The following is a 20,183-nucleotide window of genomic DNA, read 5'->3' as shown; positions in this document are numbered from 1 at the left end:
TGAAAGCATCATCTTCCTTCCCCTGCCTCCACCCCCCCAAACCAGTTCTTCTACCTGGCTTCCCTATATCTGTTGATTGTACTAGTCACCTAGGCTTGAAACCTGAGTCATCTCCAACTCCTCCCTCTTCCTCACCACCCCCATCCAATAAATTTCAAAGCCCTGTTGATGTTATGTCACACTCATCAGTCATCTCTTTTCCATTCCCCATCACCGCCTTTGATCAGATCCTCATTAACTCTTCCCTAGATTATTGAGATACCCCACCCAAACCCTCCCCAAGAATTGAACTCCCTGCCTCTAGTCTCTCACCTCCAATTCATTCCTGCATACTGATACCAGAGTAATTTTCCTAAGGCACAACTTCGACTCCATCCCTCCTATCCTCAAAATCCTTGGAAAGCTCCCCATCATCCAAACTATAATTTCAAACTCCTTAGCTTCAAGGCTCAACATAATCTACTATTTGACCCGGGCCTTATTTTTTTTTAGCCTTATTTCATAACTCTCTACTTTGAACATCCCTGTGTTATAGTCAAATCAGATTATACACCATTCCTCAAACATGCCTTATACTTTCCTAGGGGCAGCTAGGTGATGAAGTAGATAGAACACTGGCCCTGAACTTGGGAGGACCTGAGAAAACAGGCCTCAGTCACTTACTAGCTGTTGATCTTAGACAAGTCACTTAACTTTGCCTCAGTTTCCTCATATGTAAAATGAGCTGGAGAGGGAAATGGCAAACCACTCCAGTATCTTTGCCAGGAGAATCCCAAATACATGACTAATCACCTAAACGACAATAACAACAACAAGCATGACATAATGGACAGTCAGCTAGTCTTGCCTAGGGGTCAAAAAGACCCAGGTACAAGTTTCATACAAATTTGACACACATTAGCTATGTACTTGGAGCATTGCCTTTCCCCTGCCCCCTCACCAATTCACTTAAGGTTAGAGACCAATCTATGACTATACATTGCAGAAAAGTTGCCTATATTTAATTGAAGGAGTTCCTTCACAAAGAGTTCCTCACCTTGGTGGGATCACAGGTCCAAAGCAAGATCCCTTACCAAAACAAAGAGTCAATCCACACCATTTTCTGTGCCAGGAATCCTCTCCCCATCCATCTCTACTTGTTGAAACTTGTACCCAAGTCTTCTTGACCCCCCCCCCTCAAGACCTGCTGACTTTCCATCATACAAAGTTGTAGACAGAGGTGTGCTGGAAACAGCTCAAGTCAGCTGTCAAGAGTTGATTGTTAAATTTTCCGGTGTGAAAATTTATACTTTGGAAATCAGCAAAAAGAAAAAAGATTACCTCTCTCTCTGTCTCTCTCTCTCTCTATTTTTTTTTTGCTGGCTAATGAGGGTTAAATGACTTGCCCAGGATAAAACAACTAGTAAGTATCAAGTGTCTGAATCTGGATTTGAACTCAGGTCCTCCTGAATTCAGGGCCAGTGCATTGCACCACCTAGCTGCCCCTCACATAGCTTTTCTTTTTTTAATAAAAGTATTTTATTTTTTTCCATTACATGTAGAGATAGCTTCCAGCATTTGTTTACATAAGATTTCTAATTTCAAATTTTTCTCCCTCCCTCTCCTCCTTTCCCCCTCCCCCAGACAACAGGCAATTCGATATAGGTTATATATATATATATACACATATATACACGCACATATATACACATATACATATATATACACAATACACATACATAACAACATTAAACATATTTCTGCATCAGTCATGCTATAAGAGAAGAATCAGAGCAATAAGGAAAAGCCTTAAAATAGAAAAACAACAGCATGAAAAACAAAAGAAATAGTATGAATACTTGGGAGTCTACTTGCCAAGACAAACCCAGGAACTCTATGAACACAACTACCAAACACACTTCACACAAATCAAATCAGATCTAAATAATTGGAAAGATATCAATTGCTCATGGATAGGCAGAGCTAATATAGTAAAAATGACAATACTGCCTAAATTAATTAATTCAGTGCCATACCAATCAGACTACCTAAAAATTATTTTATACAGCTAGAAAAAATAATAACAAAAATAACAAAATTCATCTGGAAAAACAAAAAATCAAGAATATCCAGGGAAATAATGAAAAAAAATTCACAGGAAGGTGGGTTAGCGGTACCAAACCTGGAGCTTTACTATAAAGCGGCAGTCATCAAAACTATCTGGTACTGGCTAAAAAATAGAGTGGTAGATCAATGGAATAGGCTAGGCTCAGGAAATGCAGTAGTAAATGACACTAGTAATGTAGTGTTTGATAAACCCAAAGACTCCAGCTTCTGGGATAGGAACTCAGTATTTGACAAAAACTGCTGGGAAAACTGGAAGATAATATGGCAGAAATTAGGCATAGACCAACATCTTACACCTTATACTAAAATAAGGTCAAAATGGATACATGATTTAGACATAAGAGGTGATACCATAGGTAAATTAGGAGAGAAAGGAATAGTGTACCTATCAGATCTTTGGAAAGGAAAACAGTTTTTGACCAAACAAGAGATAGAGTATATTATAAAATGCAAAATGGATGATTTTGATTATATTAAATTAAAAATTTTTTGTACAAACAGAAGCAATGCATCCAAAATTGGAAGGGAGGCAGAAAGCTGGGAAACAATTTTTGAGGCCAGTGCTTCTGATAAAGGCCTCATCTCTAAAATATATAGGGAATTAAATCAAATTTATAAGAATCCAAGTCATTCCCCAATTGAGAAATGGTCAAAGGATATGAACAGGCAGTTTTCTGATGAAGAAACCAAAGCTATCTATTCCCATATGAAAAAATGCTCTAAATCTCTAATGATTAGAGAAATGCAAATTAAAACAACTCTGAGGTACCACCTGACACCTATCAGATTGGCTAAAATGACAAAAAAGGAAGATAATAAATGTTGGAGAGGCTGTGGGAAAATTGGAACACTAATGCATTGTTGGTGGAGCTGTGAGCTGATCCAACCATTCTGGAGAGCAATTTGGAATTATGCCCAAAGGGTGATAAAGCTGTGCATACCCTTTGACCCAGCAATCCCACTTTTAGGTCTTTTGCCCAAAGAAATCATGGAAGGGGGAAAGGGACCCACATGTACAAAAATATTTATAGCTGCTCTTTATGTGGTAGCAAGGAATTGGAAGTTGAGGGGGTGCCCATCAATTGGGGAATGGCTGGACAAGTTGTGGTATATGAATACAATGGAATACTATTGTGCTGTAAGAAATGATGAGCAGGAAGAGTTCAGAGAGACCTGGAGAGTCTTGTGTGAGCTGATGATGAGTGAGATGAGCAGAACCAGAAGAACATTGTACACAGTATCATCAACATTGAGTGTTGACCTACTGTGATGGACTATATTCTTCTCACCAATGCAATGGTACAGAAGAGTTCCAGGGAACTCATGATAGAAGAGGATCTCCAAATCCAAGAAAAAAAAAAGAAAGAAAGAACTGTGGAGTATAGATGCTGATTGAACCATATTATTTCTTTTGTTTTGGGTGCTGTTGTTTTTTTTGTTTTTTCTATTTTGAGGTTTTGCATCACTGCTCTGATTCTTTCTCTTGTAACAGGATTAATGCAGAAATAGGATTAATGTTATTATGTGTATTTATATATATGTGTGTGTGTATATATATATCTATATGTATATGTATAGAGATATGTAGATATAACCTATATCAGATTACCTGCTGTCTAGGGGAGGGGGGAGGGAGGGGAGGGAGGGAGAAAAATCTGAAATTGTAAAGCTTGTATAAACAAAAGTTGAGAACTATCTTTACATGTAATGGAAAAAATAAAATACCTCATACATTAAAAAAAAAAAGAATAAGGGGAGGTCATGGGTCCCCAAAGATATGGATTATTTATAATTCTTTCTCACAGTGATGTAGTGGAAATATTAAATGAAGAAAGCATGTAATAAGTAAAAAAAAAAAAGAAATAGTATGGTTCAATCAAGCATCCATATTCCATAGGTGTTTTGCTTGTTTTTTTCTGGATTTGGAGAGCCTTTTCCATCATGAGTCTCCTGAAACTCTCTTGTACCATTGTATTGGTGAGAAGAATACAGTCCATCACAGTTGATCAACACACAATGTTGATGATACTGTGTATAATGTTCTTCTGGTTCTGCTCATCTCACTCATCATCAATTCATGCAAGTCCTTCCAGGTTTCTCACAGCACAATAGAATTCCATTACATTCATATACCACAACTTGTTCAACCATTCCCCAACTGATGGGCAACCCCTCAATTTCCAATTCCTTGCCACCACAAAAAGATCAGCTATAAATATTTTTGAACATGTGGGTCCTTTTCCCTTTTCTATGATCTCCTTGGGAAAAAGACCCAACAGCCTCACATAGCTTTTTCTTTGGAATCTCTTATGAATGCATCAACACCTACTTTAAATTGTGTTTATTTGTTACAATAAATGAGATAATATATTTAAAGTGCTTTGCAAAACATAAAGGACTCTATAAGTGACATAACAAATTATTATAAATTCTTTAAGGGCTAGGACAATGTCTTATTCATCTTTGGACAGGTACAATGTTTTATTTATTTATATTTTTGTATCTCCTTTCATCTCTTCTCCCCAATCATTTCCTACCTCTCCAGCATGGTGCCCCAGTAAATTTTTATTGAATGGATGAGAAACATTCACTGAATACTGCTGTCTCCTCTATTTCTGCTGCCTTATTTCTCTCCAACTCATCTGTGACCAAGATTCTCCTCAACATTATATCTGACAAATGATCACTTTTACTTGAAAACCAGAGCGGGGTGGGAACCTACTGTAAACAGGACTTTCATTGTACCCAGATCACCTAATATGGAGGTCCCACATGCCAGAAAACAGCTTCTGGGAGAAGACATTCTGCATTCTTCTACCACTTGGGTGGGAACAGCCTCTTTCCATTAGCTATGTAACCAGAACAGGTTTCATCTTTAAAACCACCAGGCTGGGACAGCCTCTTGTCTGTCTGTCTGTCTGTCTGTCTGTCTGTCTGTCTGTCTGTCTGTCTGTCTGTCTGTCTGTCTGTCTTCTGTCTCTCTCTCTCTCTCTTTCTGTGTGTGTGTGTGTGTGTGTGTGTGTGTGTGTGTCTGTCTGTCTGTCTCTGTGTCTTTCTGTGTCTGTTTCTCTCTTTCTCTCTGGTGCAAAGGGGGTGAAGCTCCCATTCACCTATAACACAAGCACTACGAACTGAAACTTATAGACCTTTTAGGTCTTGTAGCCCAGAGAAACGGGCTTGGGTTTTTGGTCTCATCTGTTTCATTTATACTTTTCAGTTCTAATTACAGGTGTTGAAGTCCTCAAACCTGGACTCAGACCCTGGCAACCTTGGAAACAGGGTTATTTCAGGCCGGATATTGCTGCCATCCCAGAAGGAATCGGAAAGCCTTGAGAAGACAGAGTTCCCAGGATTGGAGCCGGAGGGAGGCTTTGGACTTGGGACTTCATGGAACTGCACCACGTAAGATACTGAGCTAAACTATGAACCCTAATTCCCTTCCTCTCCTTCGGGACTGAGGTGGGACAAGGGGCCATTATGCTCCAGGGTCCAGGGGAAAATGTCTGTCTGTTTGTTCTGTCTATACCTTTGACGTAAATATTCCTTTGTAAAAGCTAATCTGACTGTTAAATGGAGCTAGGGTGCAAAGGACCCCTAAAATGGAAGGAACACAATCAGTAGAGGCTGGAGCCGATGGCAGAGAAACTGGACATCCCCTGAAAACCCCTTAAAGTACCAGAGAATCCTGGGGAAGGTAGAAAATGTACCTGGCCTTCAGACCAGGGTAATCACTGTTATATTACCATCTCCCCATTGCTGGGAATTTTTTTATTTATATCAAGCCTAAAAAATATGCCTCTCTCAACTTCTATCATTGCTTCTAATTCTGCTTTCTGGGACTCTGCAGAACAAAGTCTCCTCCTTTCTCTACAAGACAACCCGAAAAAGTGGCCGACTTCACTTTCTCATCATTCATTCCCTCTTCTTCCCCGCCCCCCCCACCGGAATTTGGCTTCCGTTCCCACAAGACTATTGAAACCACTTGCTCATAAGTCACCAATGACTTCCTGTTTGCCAAATCCAAGGGCCTTTTCTCAGTTCTCATTATTTTTAGACCTTACTTCAGCAGCAACTTCAGACACTGTTGACCACCACTGTCTCCTTCAAACTTTTTCTTCCCTGGGCTTCTGTAACAGACATCATCCTGGTCTAACCTCTTCTCCTTGTCCAAGATCTTATTTTTCCCACTGTCTTATATTGCATGTATAAACCTTGGAATTAACATATCTTGCCTCCCCAAGTGGGCTGCAGACTTTTTGAGGGAAGGAATTCTGCCTACATGTTCCCAAAAGCACTTATCCATTAACATATGCAGTGGTACTTGAGCCAGCTCAGACCAGCTGAGCCAATTGTAAATTTTCAGAGTGAGCATTTATACCTCAGAAATCTGCAAACAGAGTTTGGATTTATCATTTTATTGATTGTTTAGACTTAAGAAAGTGATGGAGAAAATAGTAATTATGCAGATTAAACTTAAAACATGCATACACTTAAAAATGTGGTTTGTTTTGTTTTTGTTTTTAAGTGAGGCAATTGGGGTTAAGTGACTTGCCCAGGGTCACACAGCTAGTAAGTGTTAAGAGTCTGAGGTCATATTTGAACTCAGGTACTCCTGACTCCAGGGCCGGTGCTCTATCCACTGCGCCACCTAGCTGCCCCTAAAAAATGTTTTTAACAGAGAACCAGTTCTTAAACATTTTATCAGCACACCACTGGGCATATATTCAGTAATGCAATCAGACATTTGTTAAGTTTCGCGGAGGTGGGGGGGGGGCCTGGAAATAGAAAGAAAGGAACAGATCCTGTCCTCAAAGAGATTACATTCTACACTTTAGGAAACAATTAGTAAAAGGGATAGAGCCCTGGGCCTGGAATCAGGAACATCTGAATTCAAATCCAACCTTAGACACTTATTAGCTATGTGACTCTGAGCACATCACATAACCTCTACTCATCCTCAGTTTCCTCAACTGCAAAAAAGGGATAACAACAGCACCTACCTTGCAGGATTGTTGTATGGATCAAATATGTTAATATTTATAAAAAGCACTTAGCATAGTGCCAGACACCAAGTAGATGTTAGAAGGCCTATTCTCTGCCCTTCCCAAGAGCTAAAACAATTCTAGAGAACTCTGAAAAACAAAAGAAAAAAGTTTGCATGGAAATGAAAACATCCATATTTCAATCCATCAGTGATCTCATTGACATGAGTATTCCCAGGGCAGCTAGGTGGTGCAGTGGATAGAGCACTGGCCCTGGAGTCAGGAGGACCTGAGTTCAAATCCTGCCTCAGACACTTAACACTAGCTGTGTGACCCTAGGCAAGTCGCTTAACCCCAACTGCCTCATTAAAAAAAAAAAAAAGACATGAGTATTCCCTACAAACATACCGATTGCAAGCCATCCGTGCCTTTTCATTTTGTGTCTAAGTCTTGTCTGTGGTCTCCTATAAATCTTCCATAATGGTTCTGCCTAACATGCTTGGGGATCTTCCTGTAGATTTCTTGACCTGAGCTGATGTGAGATGACCTGAATCTCACATCCTCAATACACATACAACTACTGTGTTCACTTCTAACTTCACATTATATGGTGAAAGGGGTAGGACTGTGCTAAGGTACAGCCTGATATTCATTAGGGGGGCTTGGGAGAAGGGCAGGGATCCGGGAAGCAAATTGCCTCCCACCCCCATCCCCCACCCTGCGAGGTATTTATTAAGGCTCTGACGTCCAAGATTTTTCATTAGGTACTTTCTAGAGAGAGTCAGCCAGAGTCCAACACTCTCTCATGTAGCATATATTTTCTACATAATCTCTTTGCGTATGTGACCTTCACGTAGAACTGGATTGTAAACTTTTTTGAATCAGAACTCATCCAGAACTCTCTTTGTCGGATATCACTTAGCATAGTGCTAACTAAATGTTTAATGAATGAATCGCATGAGGGGATCTGCATCGGACTTCAAGATGCAGATACAATGGGGCAGGGCTGGAGGTGGGGGTGGGGGTAAGGTTGACGGAGGCAAGTGGAAATAAAAAATTTAAAGCCAGGAAGCCATTACATCTGAAAGATTCAAACATGGAGCTAGAATATCTTCCTAGGGCTTTCCAGGCCAGGTTTCCTGGCACAGGAGACTCAAGCACTAAGACACTAAATGCATTGAAAGGCATTAAGACGCTAAAAGCTTTAAACTTTCTTCCCTTAAATGGTTCGAGTCGTTATGGAAAGAACACTAAAAGGGGAGTCAGATGAACTGGGTTCTAATCCTGGCTGTTATTTAATAATGAGCATTAACATCCTGCAACGGTTTGCAAAGCACTCAGTTTATCCTACCTCACTTGATCCCCTCAGCAACACCTGCGACGTGGGTTCTATTAATGTCCCCATTTTACAGATAGTGAAACTGAGGAGAGGTGTTAAGTGACTTTTCCAGGTGTCGCATGGCTAGTTTTAAACCGTGGTCTTCCGGATTGCAGGTTCAATGCTCTATCTACTGAGCCACCTGGCAGTAATGTTATCATTTAACTTAGCCTCAGTTTCCTCATCTGTACAACGAAGGGGATGGATTAGAAGATTTTTAAGATCCCTTTTAGCTTTATAAATATGAGCTTAGTGTAAGCCTAACACTTAGCACCGTTCTTGGCATACTGTCGGTGCTTAATAAATGTTTACTTACTGACTGTGGCACCTGCATCCTAGAATTCTAAGCGCAAAGGGGGCGGAGGTGTACTTGAGAGTTAAATATATAACAGGGAATGAGTTAAAGGCTGCCCAGAAAGGAAGGGTAAAGGTCCAATGGAGAAGCATTTAAAGGGCCAGACTCAGGGGTGGTTGGGAGGGGGTGGGGTGGGGTCCCCTCTGCTCCTGCTGTTAGGGAAGTCCGGGCGAAGCAGGGAAGAGGTTAATGAGGACAGAGGGGAGGAGCCCAGCGAGGTGATTGGCAGGAGATGGGGCCAAGTTGACGTCACTCCCCCCTCCTCTCCTCCCCCTCATTCCCGGACCCACAGCTGGGGGGACCGAGGGTGCGCAAGAGGGCTGGGAAAGTTGGGGGCAGTCACCTCTCCCCGCTCCTTTCCTCCCTCCCCCCTTCTTCCCCAGCAGGAAGTGGGAGCCAGGACCAGCAAAGTTGAGAGAGAAGGAAAGGCCCCATCCGACTGACAGACAAAGTTTGACCACAAGAGGAAGTGGCCCTGAGCGAGCACTGGGAAGGAGCCGGCTGGCCTGAGTAGGGGGCACCCTGTGCCCACTTCCCTCACCCAGTCCCACCCAGCCCCTGGGCAGCAGAGGAGCCCCCGCGGTGCGGCACCCCCTTCCCCCCCAGCCACCCCAAGACTGCCAGCTTCCGGAGCCGGCCCCAGGAGGAAGCTCCCGGGGAAAACAACTCTGAAGTTGGCCAGAGGCACCGCCCCGGCTGCTGCTGCTCCTGCTTCTCCTGCGGGCACCACCTCCCCGCCCCCAGCCCTGGCATCCAGACCAAAGGCCACTCAGTGGAGGCGATGGGGCCCAGGCAGGGAGGCTGCCCCGGGGGGCAGGACAGACCCTGAGGGCCACCCCGAAGAGTATTGACATGACCCCCTTCAGACGAGCCAGGATGTTCCCTGCCTTCTTCCTCTTCCTCCTCCTAGGTAAGGTTCTGAGCCCCTGCCCCTTCCAGTAACCAGCTGGGCTTCAGACACTGGCCCCTGTCCTCAAGTGTCTTGTCTCTCTGTCCTCACCTAGCTCTCTATGGGGGGGGGGGGACTAGGTGCCCACCTCTGCCTTGGTCCTTTCTCCCCAGTGCTTCAATTGCCCTCAGCCTCTTACCCCCCACCCCCATCCCATCTCCTCTCCACTCCCACTCCTCATGATTCGAGAGCAGCCCTGACTCCCCAGGCCAGACCTTCCCTCCCTTCCTTCCTGCCCACTTCTAACCACCTGTTGCTTTGCTGCCTTTCACTTCCCTGCTGCCCCTGTCCTGGGTCCCCCTGGATCCCCAGGCCTCCCGGAAGTATTGGAAAGCTTCTTTTCTTCTTCCTCTGATTGGTTGTTTTCCGATGAGCTTTCAAGGGTGACTCACTCCTGTCCTTTCTCCCAGTTCCCCTAGGAGGAATCGGGGCCCACCTGGACCGGACCCTCTTTCCAAATCCCGGTGAGTAAGGAGAATCCTTGAGCGTACCTCTGGGTCTGGGAGCACACAGGAGGGATGACATTGGTGACAGGCAGGGAGGATAGAAATTCTTCCCCACCCCCAGCCAGAAGGGAACTATTTGTACCTTCTCTGAGCTACCTTTGACCCCAGAATCGCAGTACTTAGAACTGGAGAGAACCTCAAGAATCCTCTGGTCAAACTTCCTCATTTTATAGATGAGAAAATTGAAGCCCAGAAAGCTAAAGAAATGGGGTACAGGGGAAAGAGCACCAAGGACCTGGGCCCATAATCCACCTCAGATGCTTTCCTTGTGACCTTAGGTGAGTCGCTTATCCTTTTCAGGCTCTCAGTCACCTCACCTGTAAAATGAGGAGATTGGACTAGATGGCATCTGATATCCTTCCTGGTCCTAAATTTGTGATCCTGTGTCACAAACAACATGCCTTCCTTAAGATCACACAGATGTTAGGGCAGCTAGGTGGTGCAGTGGATAGAGCACCAGCCCTGGATTCAGGAGGACCTGAGTTCAAATCCGGCCTCACACACTTAACACTTACTAGCTGTGTGACCCTGGGCAAGTCACTTTAACCCCAATTGCCTCACCAAAAAAAAAAAAAAAATCACACAGATATAATTGGTAGCGGGGCAGTGCTCACTCTGGTTTCACATCTAGAGTTCTTCCCACTTTAAAGACCTTAGAGATCATCAGACTCAGAGGTTTATTTCCCATATTGGGAAGCCATCACCTTCTATGCTAGGGTATGGGGTAAACACACTTGGTTTCACTTAATCATCCCTTGTCTGTCATCCACTCCCTCAAAATATATGCATATAGCCCAGTGGAAGAAGAGGGACTTCCGGAAACATCAGGTCTTGTTAGTGTTATTATCTCTCCAACTGAACAGGAAGGCCCATGATAGCAGAGTCCGAGACAGTGGCTTGTAATGGAATGGACATTGAACCCGAAGTCGGGACATTGGAGTTCAAGTCTTGGCTTTCACACTTGCTATGGATGTGACTGGGGTCTAATTACTTAACTGGAATGCTGTCAGATAAGGATAAAGACACTTAGACCAGGACACTTAGAGGCAGTTGGTAGCATAGTGGTTAGAGTGAGAGGTTTGGAGTCAGGAAGACCTGAGTTCAAATTCCACCTTTAGCACTTACTAGCTGTATGACCCTGGGCAAGTCATTTAACCTCTGCCTGCCTCAGTTTCTTCACCTGTAAAATGAGAATAATAAGAGCATCTACTTCCCAGGATTGTTGTGAGGATCAAATGACACCCTGGGTATGTCATTTAACCTCTCCTTGCCTCAGTTTCCTTAAATGTAAAATGGTAATCAAATGAGATAATATTTGTAACCCACCTGGTACATAGTAGATGCTATATAAATGCTTATTCCCTCCCCCCTTATACTATACTTGTTGTTGTTAGGAAAACATTTTGTAAACCTTAAAGGTTTGTAGAAATGTGATTTATCTTTTGAGGGAAGGAGAAGGGAATTCCAGACCGGTGTTTTCATTGGTATAGGTGAGTCTGATAACCAATTCCCTCTATTCATGCAGACTGGCAACTCAATCGGAAATTTACAGTCCTAGAGAGTTGCCTGAGGACCAGAGAGGTTAAATAGTTTGCCCATGGCCACACAGCAAGTAGTCTGAAGCAGGACTTGACTCCTGATTCTCCTGACTAAGTCTGGCCTTCAATCCACTGTCTCCCCTTATCATTTTAGACCTTTTATTTCATTGGAATAAGGAACTACTAATGCAAATCAGCATCTGCTCTTCTATATTTAGTCTTAGAGGTTGCCTGGGGCACTGAGAGGTTAGATGATCTGTCATGGCCACCCAACCAGGATGTGTCAGAAGAAGAAGCCTCCTTGTCATTTTGATGAGGATTATTCATCTTTATAACCCCCACCAGGTAGCTCCAGGCCTTGTGCCAAGGAGGTGTTCCGGAAATATTTATGGATCATCATGGTATTTGGGGTGAGGGCTGAGAAGGGATGGGTGGGAGGGAAAGGAGGACATGTCAGCCTGGGTATGGGATAGACTCTGAGGGCTTGTCAGGGTCTAGAATCTCCCTCCTGCGTCTGTTCTTGGCTCAGCATCTCTATTTAAGGAGGCCAGGTCAAAATTCTAGGCCTCCCAAAGGTTCTCAAAGATTCTAGGCCTAGTTGGAAAGCAAGGAGAGAAGGGAGTTCCCAAGGGCTCAGCCCCCAAACCTTCTTCTTTGCAGCCTGCAGGGACCCTCCTGCTATCCTCTCCGGCATCCAGGGAATCCTGCAGTGGCCCCAAGGCCGGGAAAGCCGTCTTCTTCCTGTCACTTGCATCTGGGTCATCGTGGGCAGCAAGGAGCAGACGGTGACCATCAGGTACGACCTAGAGCCAGATTCCTCTGGACATAGCCAAGGAGAAGATCTTGGGGTGGGGGTGGGGTGGAAAGGGTGGACATTATCAGAGCTTCTCTACCCACGTGCCCAGTGGCACTGATGAGATTATTCTATATTGGTCTGACTTCCCATACCTTGAAGGCAAGTCCATTTCAGGGTCTGGACATGATTGGTATCGGGCAAATGACTGCCTGCTGTGCTAATCATGTATCCAACTCTATCCCCAAACCTCTTGGAATCCTTGTCCCCACCTCCAGCTACATTCCCTTAATCTTCTCTACTTCCTCTCCTCTCTAAGTCCTGGCTACCATTAACATTTGTGGCAGCAGCAATGGCTGGACCCTTATCTCAAGGCTGTTCAGTAGAATCCAATTAGTAGTTCTTTTTCCTATTTTTAACTTTTTTTTTTTTAGTGAGGCAATTGGGGTTAAGTGACTTGCCCAGGGTCACACACCTAGTAAGTATTAAGTGTCTGAGGCTGGATTTGAACTCAGGTACTCCTGAATCTAGGGCCGGTGCTCTATCCACTGCGCCACCTAGCTGCCCCTATTTTTAACATTTTTAATAAAATTAACCAGCATTTATTTTCTCTCTCTCTTGCTTTACCCCCATTCACTTGCCCACCCCATCATTGAAAAAAAAAAATACAGAACAAACCTCTTGTAACAAATACGCATAATCCAGCAAAACAAATCTCCAAAGTGAATCAGATTCAAAAACCTCATTCTGCATGAGTACATCACTTGTCTGTCTGGGGTCAACTAGTATTTTTCTAGGCCTATTAGACATAGCAAGACCTGGAGTAGGAGAAGGTCAAGAGGAAGAAGGAGGAGGGAGCTAGTGAGGATGCTGGAAGTATGGTAGTTGGAAGGGGAGATGTTTCTGGTAACTAGGGACCCAGAGCAGGAGCATAGGGTACTCTAGACAAGAGGAGGAAAGATATGTGGGGGAAATTCTGTGGAAAAATAGGGCAGATAGACCAAAGTTTCTTAAACTGTGGGTCACAACCCCATATAGGGGAACTGAATGTGGGGTTCATGAAAAATTTGGCAACATTAAAAGGTTATGTATACCTGTTTTATATATCTATATACCCATATACCCAGGGCTGTGTAAACATTTCTCAGGCAAAAAGGGGTTGGGAGTGGAAAAAGTTTAAGAAGCCCTGAAATACTCTGTATTCAACAAGTAAGCTCTAGACAAAGTGTGACCATTATACCAGGACACTCTGTCCCTCCCATTTGAAAATTGTTCCCCCTTTGTATTTCTGTCTCTTGGAGTCCCTAAACTTTTGCTGTATCACAAAATAAATACCTGGATGTCATTGAAAGCACAATTTTCTGGCATTAAAAATATGTGCATTGGGGCAGCTAGGTGGCGCAATGGATAAAGCACCGGTCCTGGATTCGGGAGTACCTGAGTTCAAATACGTCCTCAGACACTTGACACTAGCTGTGTGACCTTGGGCAAGTCACTTAACCCTCATTGCCCCACAGAAAAAAAAATATGTGCATTTCATCTCTATTCATTGCAGAGGTGGAAAATTATGAGTATTGAACCCTGACCAATGTCACACTTGGTTAATGCATTAATTAATTTTGAAAAACTGATTTTTTTCTCTTTATTCCTTTTTAAATGGGTAGAAAAGGCCAGGAGGAGCATATTTGAAATAGACTATGATGTGAAAACAAAGGATGCATGAATAAAAATTGAGAGGGGAATGGGTACAATTTTCATTTATGATAAATTAATATGATAAAGTTTATTTCATCATTCCCCCTTGATGTTGTACTTTGCCTATCTTGCACACACTTAGTTTTCACTTTGCCTAACAGACATAATCAAGAGAATGGGGTATTCTGGTTAATTGACTAACTTGGGTAAACTGATGTATCATCAGTGCCATGCTTTGATGCTTCCTACCTGTGTGACATGGATAAGGACACTTCACCCCTCTGAACTTCTAGTACCACATCTATAAAGTGGAGAATTAGGGTTAGGGTTATTGTCAGAAAAGCCCTCAATGAACTATGGGAATGTGAGCTATTACCAGGACTTGAAAAAGATGCAATAGTATAGATCCTTCCTTTGCCCTTTTGACACTTTGTTTCATATTATGCTTACTTATGGATGGATCATATTACTGCTAGATTGTAAACTCCTTGAGGGTAGGGATTATATAATTTTTCATCCGTGCCTCTCCAGTACCTGAGACAGCACCTTGTACAGAATAGGCACTTAATCCATTTTTTTATTTTGGTTTGGATTGAATTGAAAAGAATTGTCTGTGTGATCCAGAAGGCTATTCAAAATCTCCCTTGGCCTGAAGGTTATAGTAATGCCCATTGGTTTCCCTAGTATGAGACTACAAAAAATTCTGGTTGTTACTGAGTTCTAGATAAATAGATGTTTGCTTCACTTGGGATCCTGCAGCAAAGAATGTAGAACTGCAACCAACCCATTGTCTAAGCCAATCAGTGTTCCCAGATGTACAAGGCTTTAAAAAAAAGTTTTATTGATCCTCTTTTCTTCCATTTTTTTTTAACATCACTTTCACTTCTCTTTTTCCCCACTCTAAACCCCATCTCAAAAAAAAAAAACCCTCTCCCTTGTGACAAAGAAATACAGTAGAGCAAAGCAAACATATTGGCAAGGTCTGAAAATGTGTCTCATTCTGCACCTCTTGTCCGCCATCTTTTTTGCCAAGATATAAGCAACATTTTTCATCATGAGTCCTCTGCACTATGATTCCATGACAGGCTTCTTCTTCTTCTTCTTCTTCTTCTTCTTCTTTTTTTTTTTTTTTGGTGAGGCAATTGGGGTTAAGTGACTTGCCCAGGATCACACAGCTACTAAGTGTCAAGTGTCTGAGGCCAGATTTGAACTCAGGTCCTCCTGACTCCAGGGCCAGTGCTCTATCCACTGCACCACCTAGCTGCCCCTATGCCAGGCTTCTTAAGAAAGAGAAGTCATTCTATCTTCTCTGGTCTTATGAGAGAGTAATAAAGGGCAAAGAGAAGGTAGAGTGGTTCAGTTCACCCCTTAAGATTTATTCCCCAGCCAAAGTTGTTGAGGTTGGGAACCAGTGTGGCAATGACCCCAATGATACTAACTGCCTCTCGGGGTTGTTGTGAGGATCAAATGAGATGCTCTTGGTAAAGTATTCTGTGGACTATAAATCACCATGCAAATATAATTCTAAAAGTCCTGTACTCTACTGAGTAGTCCTTATTTCTGGCTCACTGTCTAAGGTAGGGAGCTGATGGGGGTAGGATTGGGGGGATGGGCTCTTAGTATAACTTCTGCTTCTTTTAGGTTCCAGAAGTTACATCTGGCATGTGGCTCAGAGCGTCTGATGCTGCAGTCCCCTCTCCAGCCACTTATTTCCCTGTGTGAAGCACCTTCTAGTCCACTCCGCTTCCCTGGGGGCAACATCACCATCACCTACAGCTATATGGGAAATGGCCGGCCACTGGGACAAGGCTTTCTGCTTTCCTATATACAAGGTGAGCTAGATATGGGGACCCCCATAGAATAAAAAGAGGAAGATTCAGTAAGTCCTTTTTTTTTTTTAGTGAGGCAATTGGGGTTAAGTGACTTGCCCAAGGTCACATAGCTAGTAAGTGTTAAGTGTCTGAGGCCGGATTTGAACTCAGGTACTCCTGACTCCAGGGCCGGTGCTCTATCCACTGCACCACCTAGCTGCCCCAAGATTCAGTAGGTCCTAAGGGTGGGAATTGTGGTAGATCATTGCAGGACTGGAGTGGGGAAGGTCAGTTGAATGGGCAGTGGACTTGTCCAGCAACAGCCCGTACTTCACTGTCTTGGGCCCTATTCACAGATCGGTTCATGTGTCTCCGAGAGGAGTTCCGGTGCTTGAACCACAGATGTGTGCCAAGGGTCCAGCGCTGTGATGGGGTAGATGACTGTGGGGATCAATCTGATGAGACTGGCTGTAGCCCAAGTCCTTTCCATAGTTTGACTACTGTCCCTACCCCTGCCTGCAACCGTACCTTGGAAGATTTCTATGGTGTCTTTTCTTCCCCGGGCTATCCCCTCTCTGGACTGTACCCAACACCTCACTCCTGCCTCTGGCTGTTGGATCCCCATGATGGGCGACGGCTGAATGTTCGCTTCACCACTCTTGAGCTAGGCAAGTGGGATTCAGTGCACGTGTATGATGGTTCTGGGCCGCCAGACCCTGCTCGCCTGCTCCGAAGCCTCAACTATTTCAGCAATGGCAAAGCAATCATGGTGGAGACGCTCTCGGGCAAGGCCACGGTGACCTACCACATGAGGCCCTGGAGTACTGGCGGATTCAATGCCACCTACCATGTGAAAGGCTACTGCCTGCCCTGGGACCGGCCTTGTGGTGCTGGCTCTGGAGAGGGTCCTGGAGAGGGCCCGGGGGAGGGCTGCTATAGCGAAGCCCAGCGGTGTGATGGGATCTGGGACTGTGCAGATGGCACAGATGAAAAGGACTGCCCTGGATGCCTGCCTGGGCGCTATCCCTGTGGAGCTCCCGGCACCCCCGGTGCCACAGCCTGCTACCCATCTGCCGATCGCTGCAACTATCAGACATTCTGCGTGAACGGGGCAGATGAACAGCAGTGCCGGTACTGCCAGCCAGGCAACTTCCGGTGCAAGGATGATCGGTGTGTGTATGAAACGTGGGTATGTGACGGGCAGCCTGACTGCTCTGATGGCAGCGACGAATGGGACTGTGCCTACGCCCTGCCCCGAAAAGTCATCACAGCTGCCGTCATTGGCAGTTTGATCTGCGGCCTGCTGCTTGTCATTGCCCTGGGCTGCACCTGCAAACTCTATGCCATCCGCACACAGGAATACAGGTCAGGGGGTCGGCACAGTATGCACCGTGCCAATGGGGGAGGGGAGGACTGGTTGTTCAAGGGATCAGGAAGCAAAGAAGGCAAGGGGTAGGAAAGGACACAGGACAAGGAAGGCTGAACAGTTTGGGGAACAGAATAAGATACCAGGGATCCCTGTTTGGAAAGGTGAAATCCTTTTATCATGCTATTCTAGAAGGAGCTAGATGTAGCATCCTGACTTAGCAGAGTCCTTGGGGGATTAAACCATAAATCTTGTTCTTCCCTACAGCATCTTTGCCCCACTTTCAAGGGTAGAGGCCGAGATTGTTCAGCAGCAAGCACCTCCATCCTACGGCCAGCTTATTGCTCAAGGTGCCATCCCACCTGTTGATGACTTTCCAACTGAGAACCCCAATGATGTAAGTAACTCTCCTACACCTTGCCTGTGGATGGCATGCCAGAATGGTGGAAAGAACCTTGGGCTTAGAATCTGAAAACTAAATCAGAAACCTGACTCTGTTACTACCTCTGTGGACTGGGGCAAGTCAGCCCTCAGGACCTCAATTTTCCCATTTTTAAAATGAGAAAATTAAAAGAAAGGCTCCCTAAGCTTCCTCTTATTGATTGGTTTGTTTGTGAGGCAATTGGGGTTAAGTGACTTGCCCAGGGTCACACAGCTAGTAAGTGTCAAGGGTCTGAGGTCAGATTTGAACTCAGGTCCTCCTGAATCCAGGGCTGGTGCTTTATCCACTGTGCCACCTAGTTGCCCCTCTCTTACTGATTTATTAACCCAATTAGGGTATCTCGACCAAGCCAAAGCTCAGCAGTGCTTTTTCCCTGATAACTGCACATCCCCTAATAGGCTCATTTCCCTTCTCTGTCTGTCCTACTCTGGATAGGATAGAAAGGAATTCTACTCTATTTGTCTTTCTCCACTGTGATGCTTCTTTATCTCTCGAATTATAGAACTCAGTGCTGGGGAACCTTCGATCTCTGCTACAAATCCTGCGCCAGGATGTGTCTTCAGGGGGCTCATCAGGTGCCCGCCGCCGCCAACGAAGCCGGTCCACACGACGATTGGTTCGCCGTCTCCGTCGTTGGGGCTTGCTTCCCCGTGCAAATCCCCCTGCCAGGGCCCCAGACTCCAACCTACAGGCTACATCTGCCCCATCTACCTCTGATACCCCAGAGGGCGGTCAGGGTACCCCTTTAGAAGGAGCAATGGGTGGGCGAGATCCAGAGGAGGCCCCTCCATTGCCTATCAAGGTACCCCTTTCTTCTACCAACTCCCCCTGTGTGCCCCCTGAAGACCCACCCCCTCCAACCACGCCACCTCCACCCCCATCCTCCCTGTTGTCTGGAGTGGTGCAGGCTTTTCGTGGCCGCTTCATGTCCAACCTTCGGTCCCCTATACCCCCCCAGGCCACACCAGACCCTCGAACAGTGCCCCCATCCCAAGAGGATGAGGATGATGTGCTTCTGCTGCCTCTGGCAGAGCCTGGGCCATGGGTAGGTGAGGAAGATGAACCACTGTTGACCTAAGTCCCTGTGGCAACAGCCCCTTTTCCCAGGAGGCCTATGAGAAGATCTGTGCAGTCTTCTTTATCTGAATGCCTGGGGAGATCTTCCCTAGGCTAGGCCTGAGGAGATGCCAAATGATACTCTTCTTCTCATTTCTTGCCCATAGCCTTCTTGTAGCTACTGTAAAGTTGAGTGTTGCTGGGCTAGTAGGACCCCTGACCCTGTTCCCTCACCCTGCCACCACCAGGGCAGTGCCTGCTATATCCTCAATAAGGGGCCTACACAGAGTTCCCACCTCAAGGCCAAAGATGAGTAATGCTCCCTGCTTTACCCTCAGAGTCTATGGCTATTCAAAAATAAGTTAAGTAAGTGAACTCTTAAAGGGTCAGGTGGCAGGACACTCCTCCTTCCTTTCCTAACCAGAATTCTTGGAGCAGGGAGACACACCAATCCACAAATGTCTGCAATCCCCAAAGGAAAGGGTTTGGATAGGACTTGGAGTTCCACTGTCTAGGGGACCCACACTGGTTCTTCTTGTTCACCAAGAAATGAAGATAATGAATAAAATAACTAAAAAGAAGTTTTTGCAGAATGATTGTGTCCTGTCTTGCACCCTTAGTTCCTCCTCCCAGGGCTAAGCCCAGAGAGTTCTTACACCTTCTCACACCCATCAGCCTGTCACCCTATGTAGAGGGAGAGAAGAAGCTAGCCAGAGAGAAGACTGAAGCTAAAGGGACATGTCCCATCTTGTTAACCTCTGGTTCTTCCCCTTGACCTAAGCCAGATTGTACAGATGTTCTCAGAGCTACCTCAAGCAAAGGTACAGTTCTTTTCTTTTTTTTTGGTGAGGCAATTGGGGTTAAGTGACTTGCCCAGGCTTACACAGCTAGTAAGTGTTAAGTGTGTGAGGTCGGATTTGAACTCAGGTCCTCCTGACTCCAGGGCTGGTGCTCTACCCACTGCGCCACCTAGCTGCCCCAAAGGTACAGTTCTTGATATTCACCCTCCTGGGCAGCAATGCACAACTTTGTCCCTTCACAGGCCAGGGAACATCACAGAGAGTCCTTACTCTTTTGCTCTTCCAATTTTCATCTATGGGATTATCAAAGGTATGTATGACTCACAGGACAAGATATTATGGAACAAAGAATATAAACAGTGAAAGCATAATTCCTGACCTCAGAGAACTTATAGTCTTTTTTTAG

At 44.9% G+C, this 20,183-nt stretch overlaps 1 protein-coding gene and 1 long non-coding RNA gene across 2 annotated transcripts in view; one reads left to right on the top strand and one right to left on the bottom strand.

The window, feature by feature from the left end:
• LOC122741724 overlaps positions 1–10,320 on the bottom strand; it is a 29,108-nt gene extending 18,788 nt beyond the window's left edge. The window contains exon 1 of the long non-coding RNA XR_006354873.1: positions 10,262–10,320. This is a non-coding gene — a long non-coding RNA (uncharacterized LOC122741724). The remainder of the gene's footprint in view (positions 1–10,261) is intronic.
• LRP10 (LDL receptor related protein 10) lies at positions 9,100–19,558 on the top strand. Its single transcript, XM_043985455.1, has 7 exons — positions 9,100–9,731; positions 10,181–10,234; positions 12,475–12,610; positions 15,944–16,134; positions 16,470–17,478; positions 17,747–17,876; positions 18,424–19,558. The coding sequence occupies exons 1-7, from the start codon at positions 9,674–9,676 to the stop codon at positions 18,997–18,999; spliced, it is 2,154 nt and encodes a 717-aa protein (XP_043841390.1). The 5' UTR covers positions 9,100–9,673; the 3' UTR covers positions 19,000–19,558.
• Positions 19,559–20,183: the final 625 nt, after the last annotated feature.

The sequence above is a fragment of the Dromiciops gliroides genome, chromosome 2, assembly GCF_019393635.1.
Source record: "Dromiciops gliroides isolate mDroGli1 chromosome 2, mDroGli1.pri, whole genome shotgun sequence".
In the NCBI taxonomy this organism is placed as follows: Eukaryota; Metazoa; Chordata; class Mammalia; order Microbiotheria; family Microbiotheriidae; genus Dromiciops; species Dromiciops gliroides.
The sequence above is the reverse complement of the archived record's forward strand: the minus strand, read 5'-3'. Positions and strand labels throughout refer to the sequence as shown.

Excerpts from the sequence above, each read along its gene's own strand:
- LRP10 (XM_043985455.1), top strand. The coding sequence starts at position 9,674 with ATGACCCCCTTCAGACGAGCCAGGATGTTCCCTGCCTTCTTCCTCTTC. Across the intron at positions 9,732-10,180 it reads CTTCCTCTTCCTCCTCCTAG|TTCCCCTAGGAGGAATCGGG; the intron begins GTAAGGTTCTGA and ends CCTTTCTCCCAG. Across the intron at positions 17,877-18,423 it reads CAACTGAGAACCCCAATGAT|AACTCAGTGCTGGGGAACCT; the intron begins GTAAGTAACTCT and ends CTCGAATTATAG.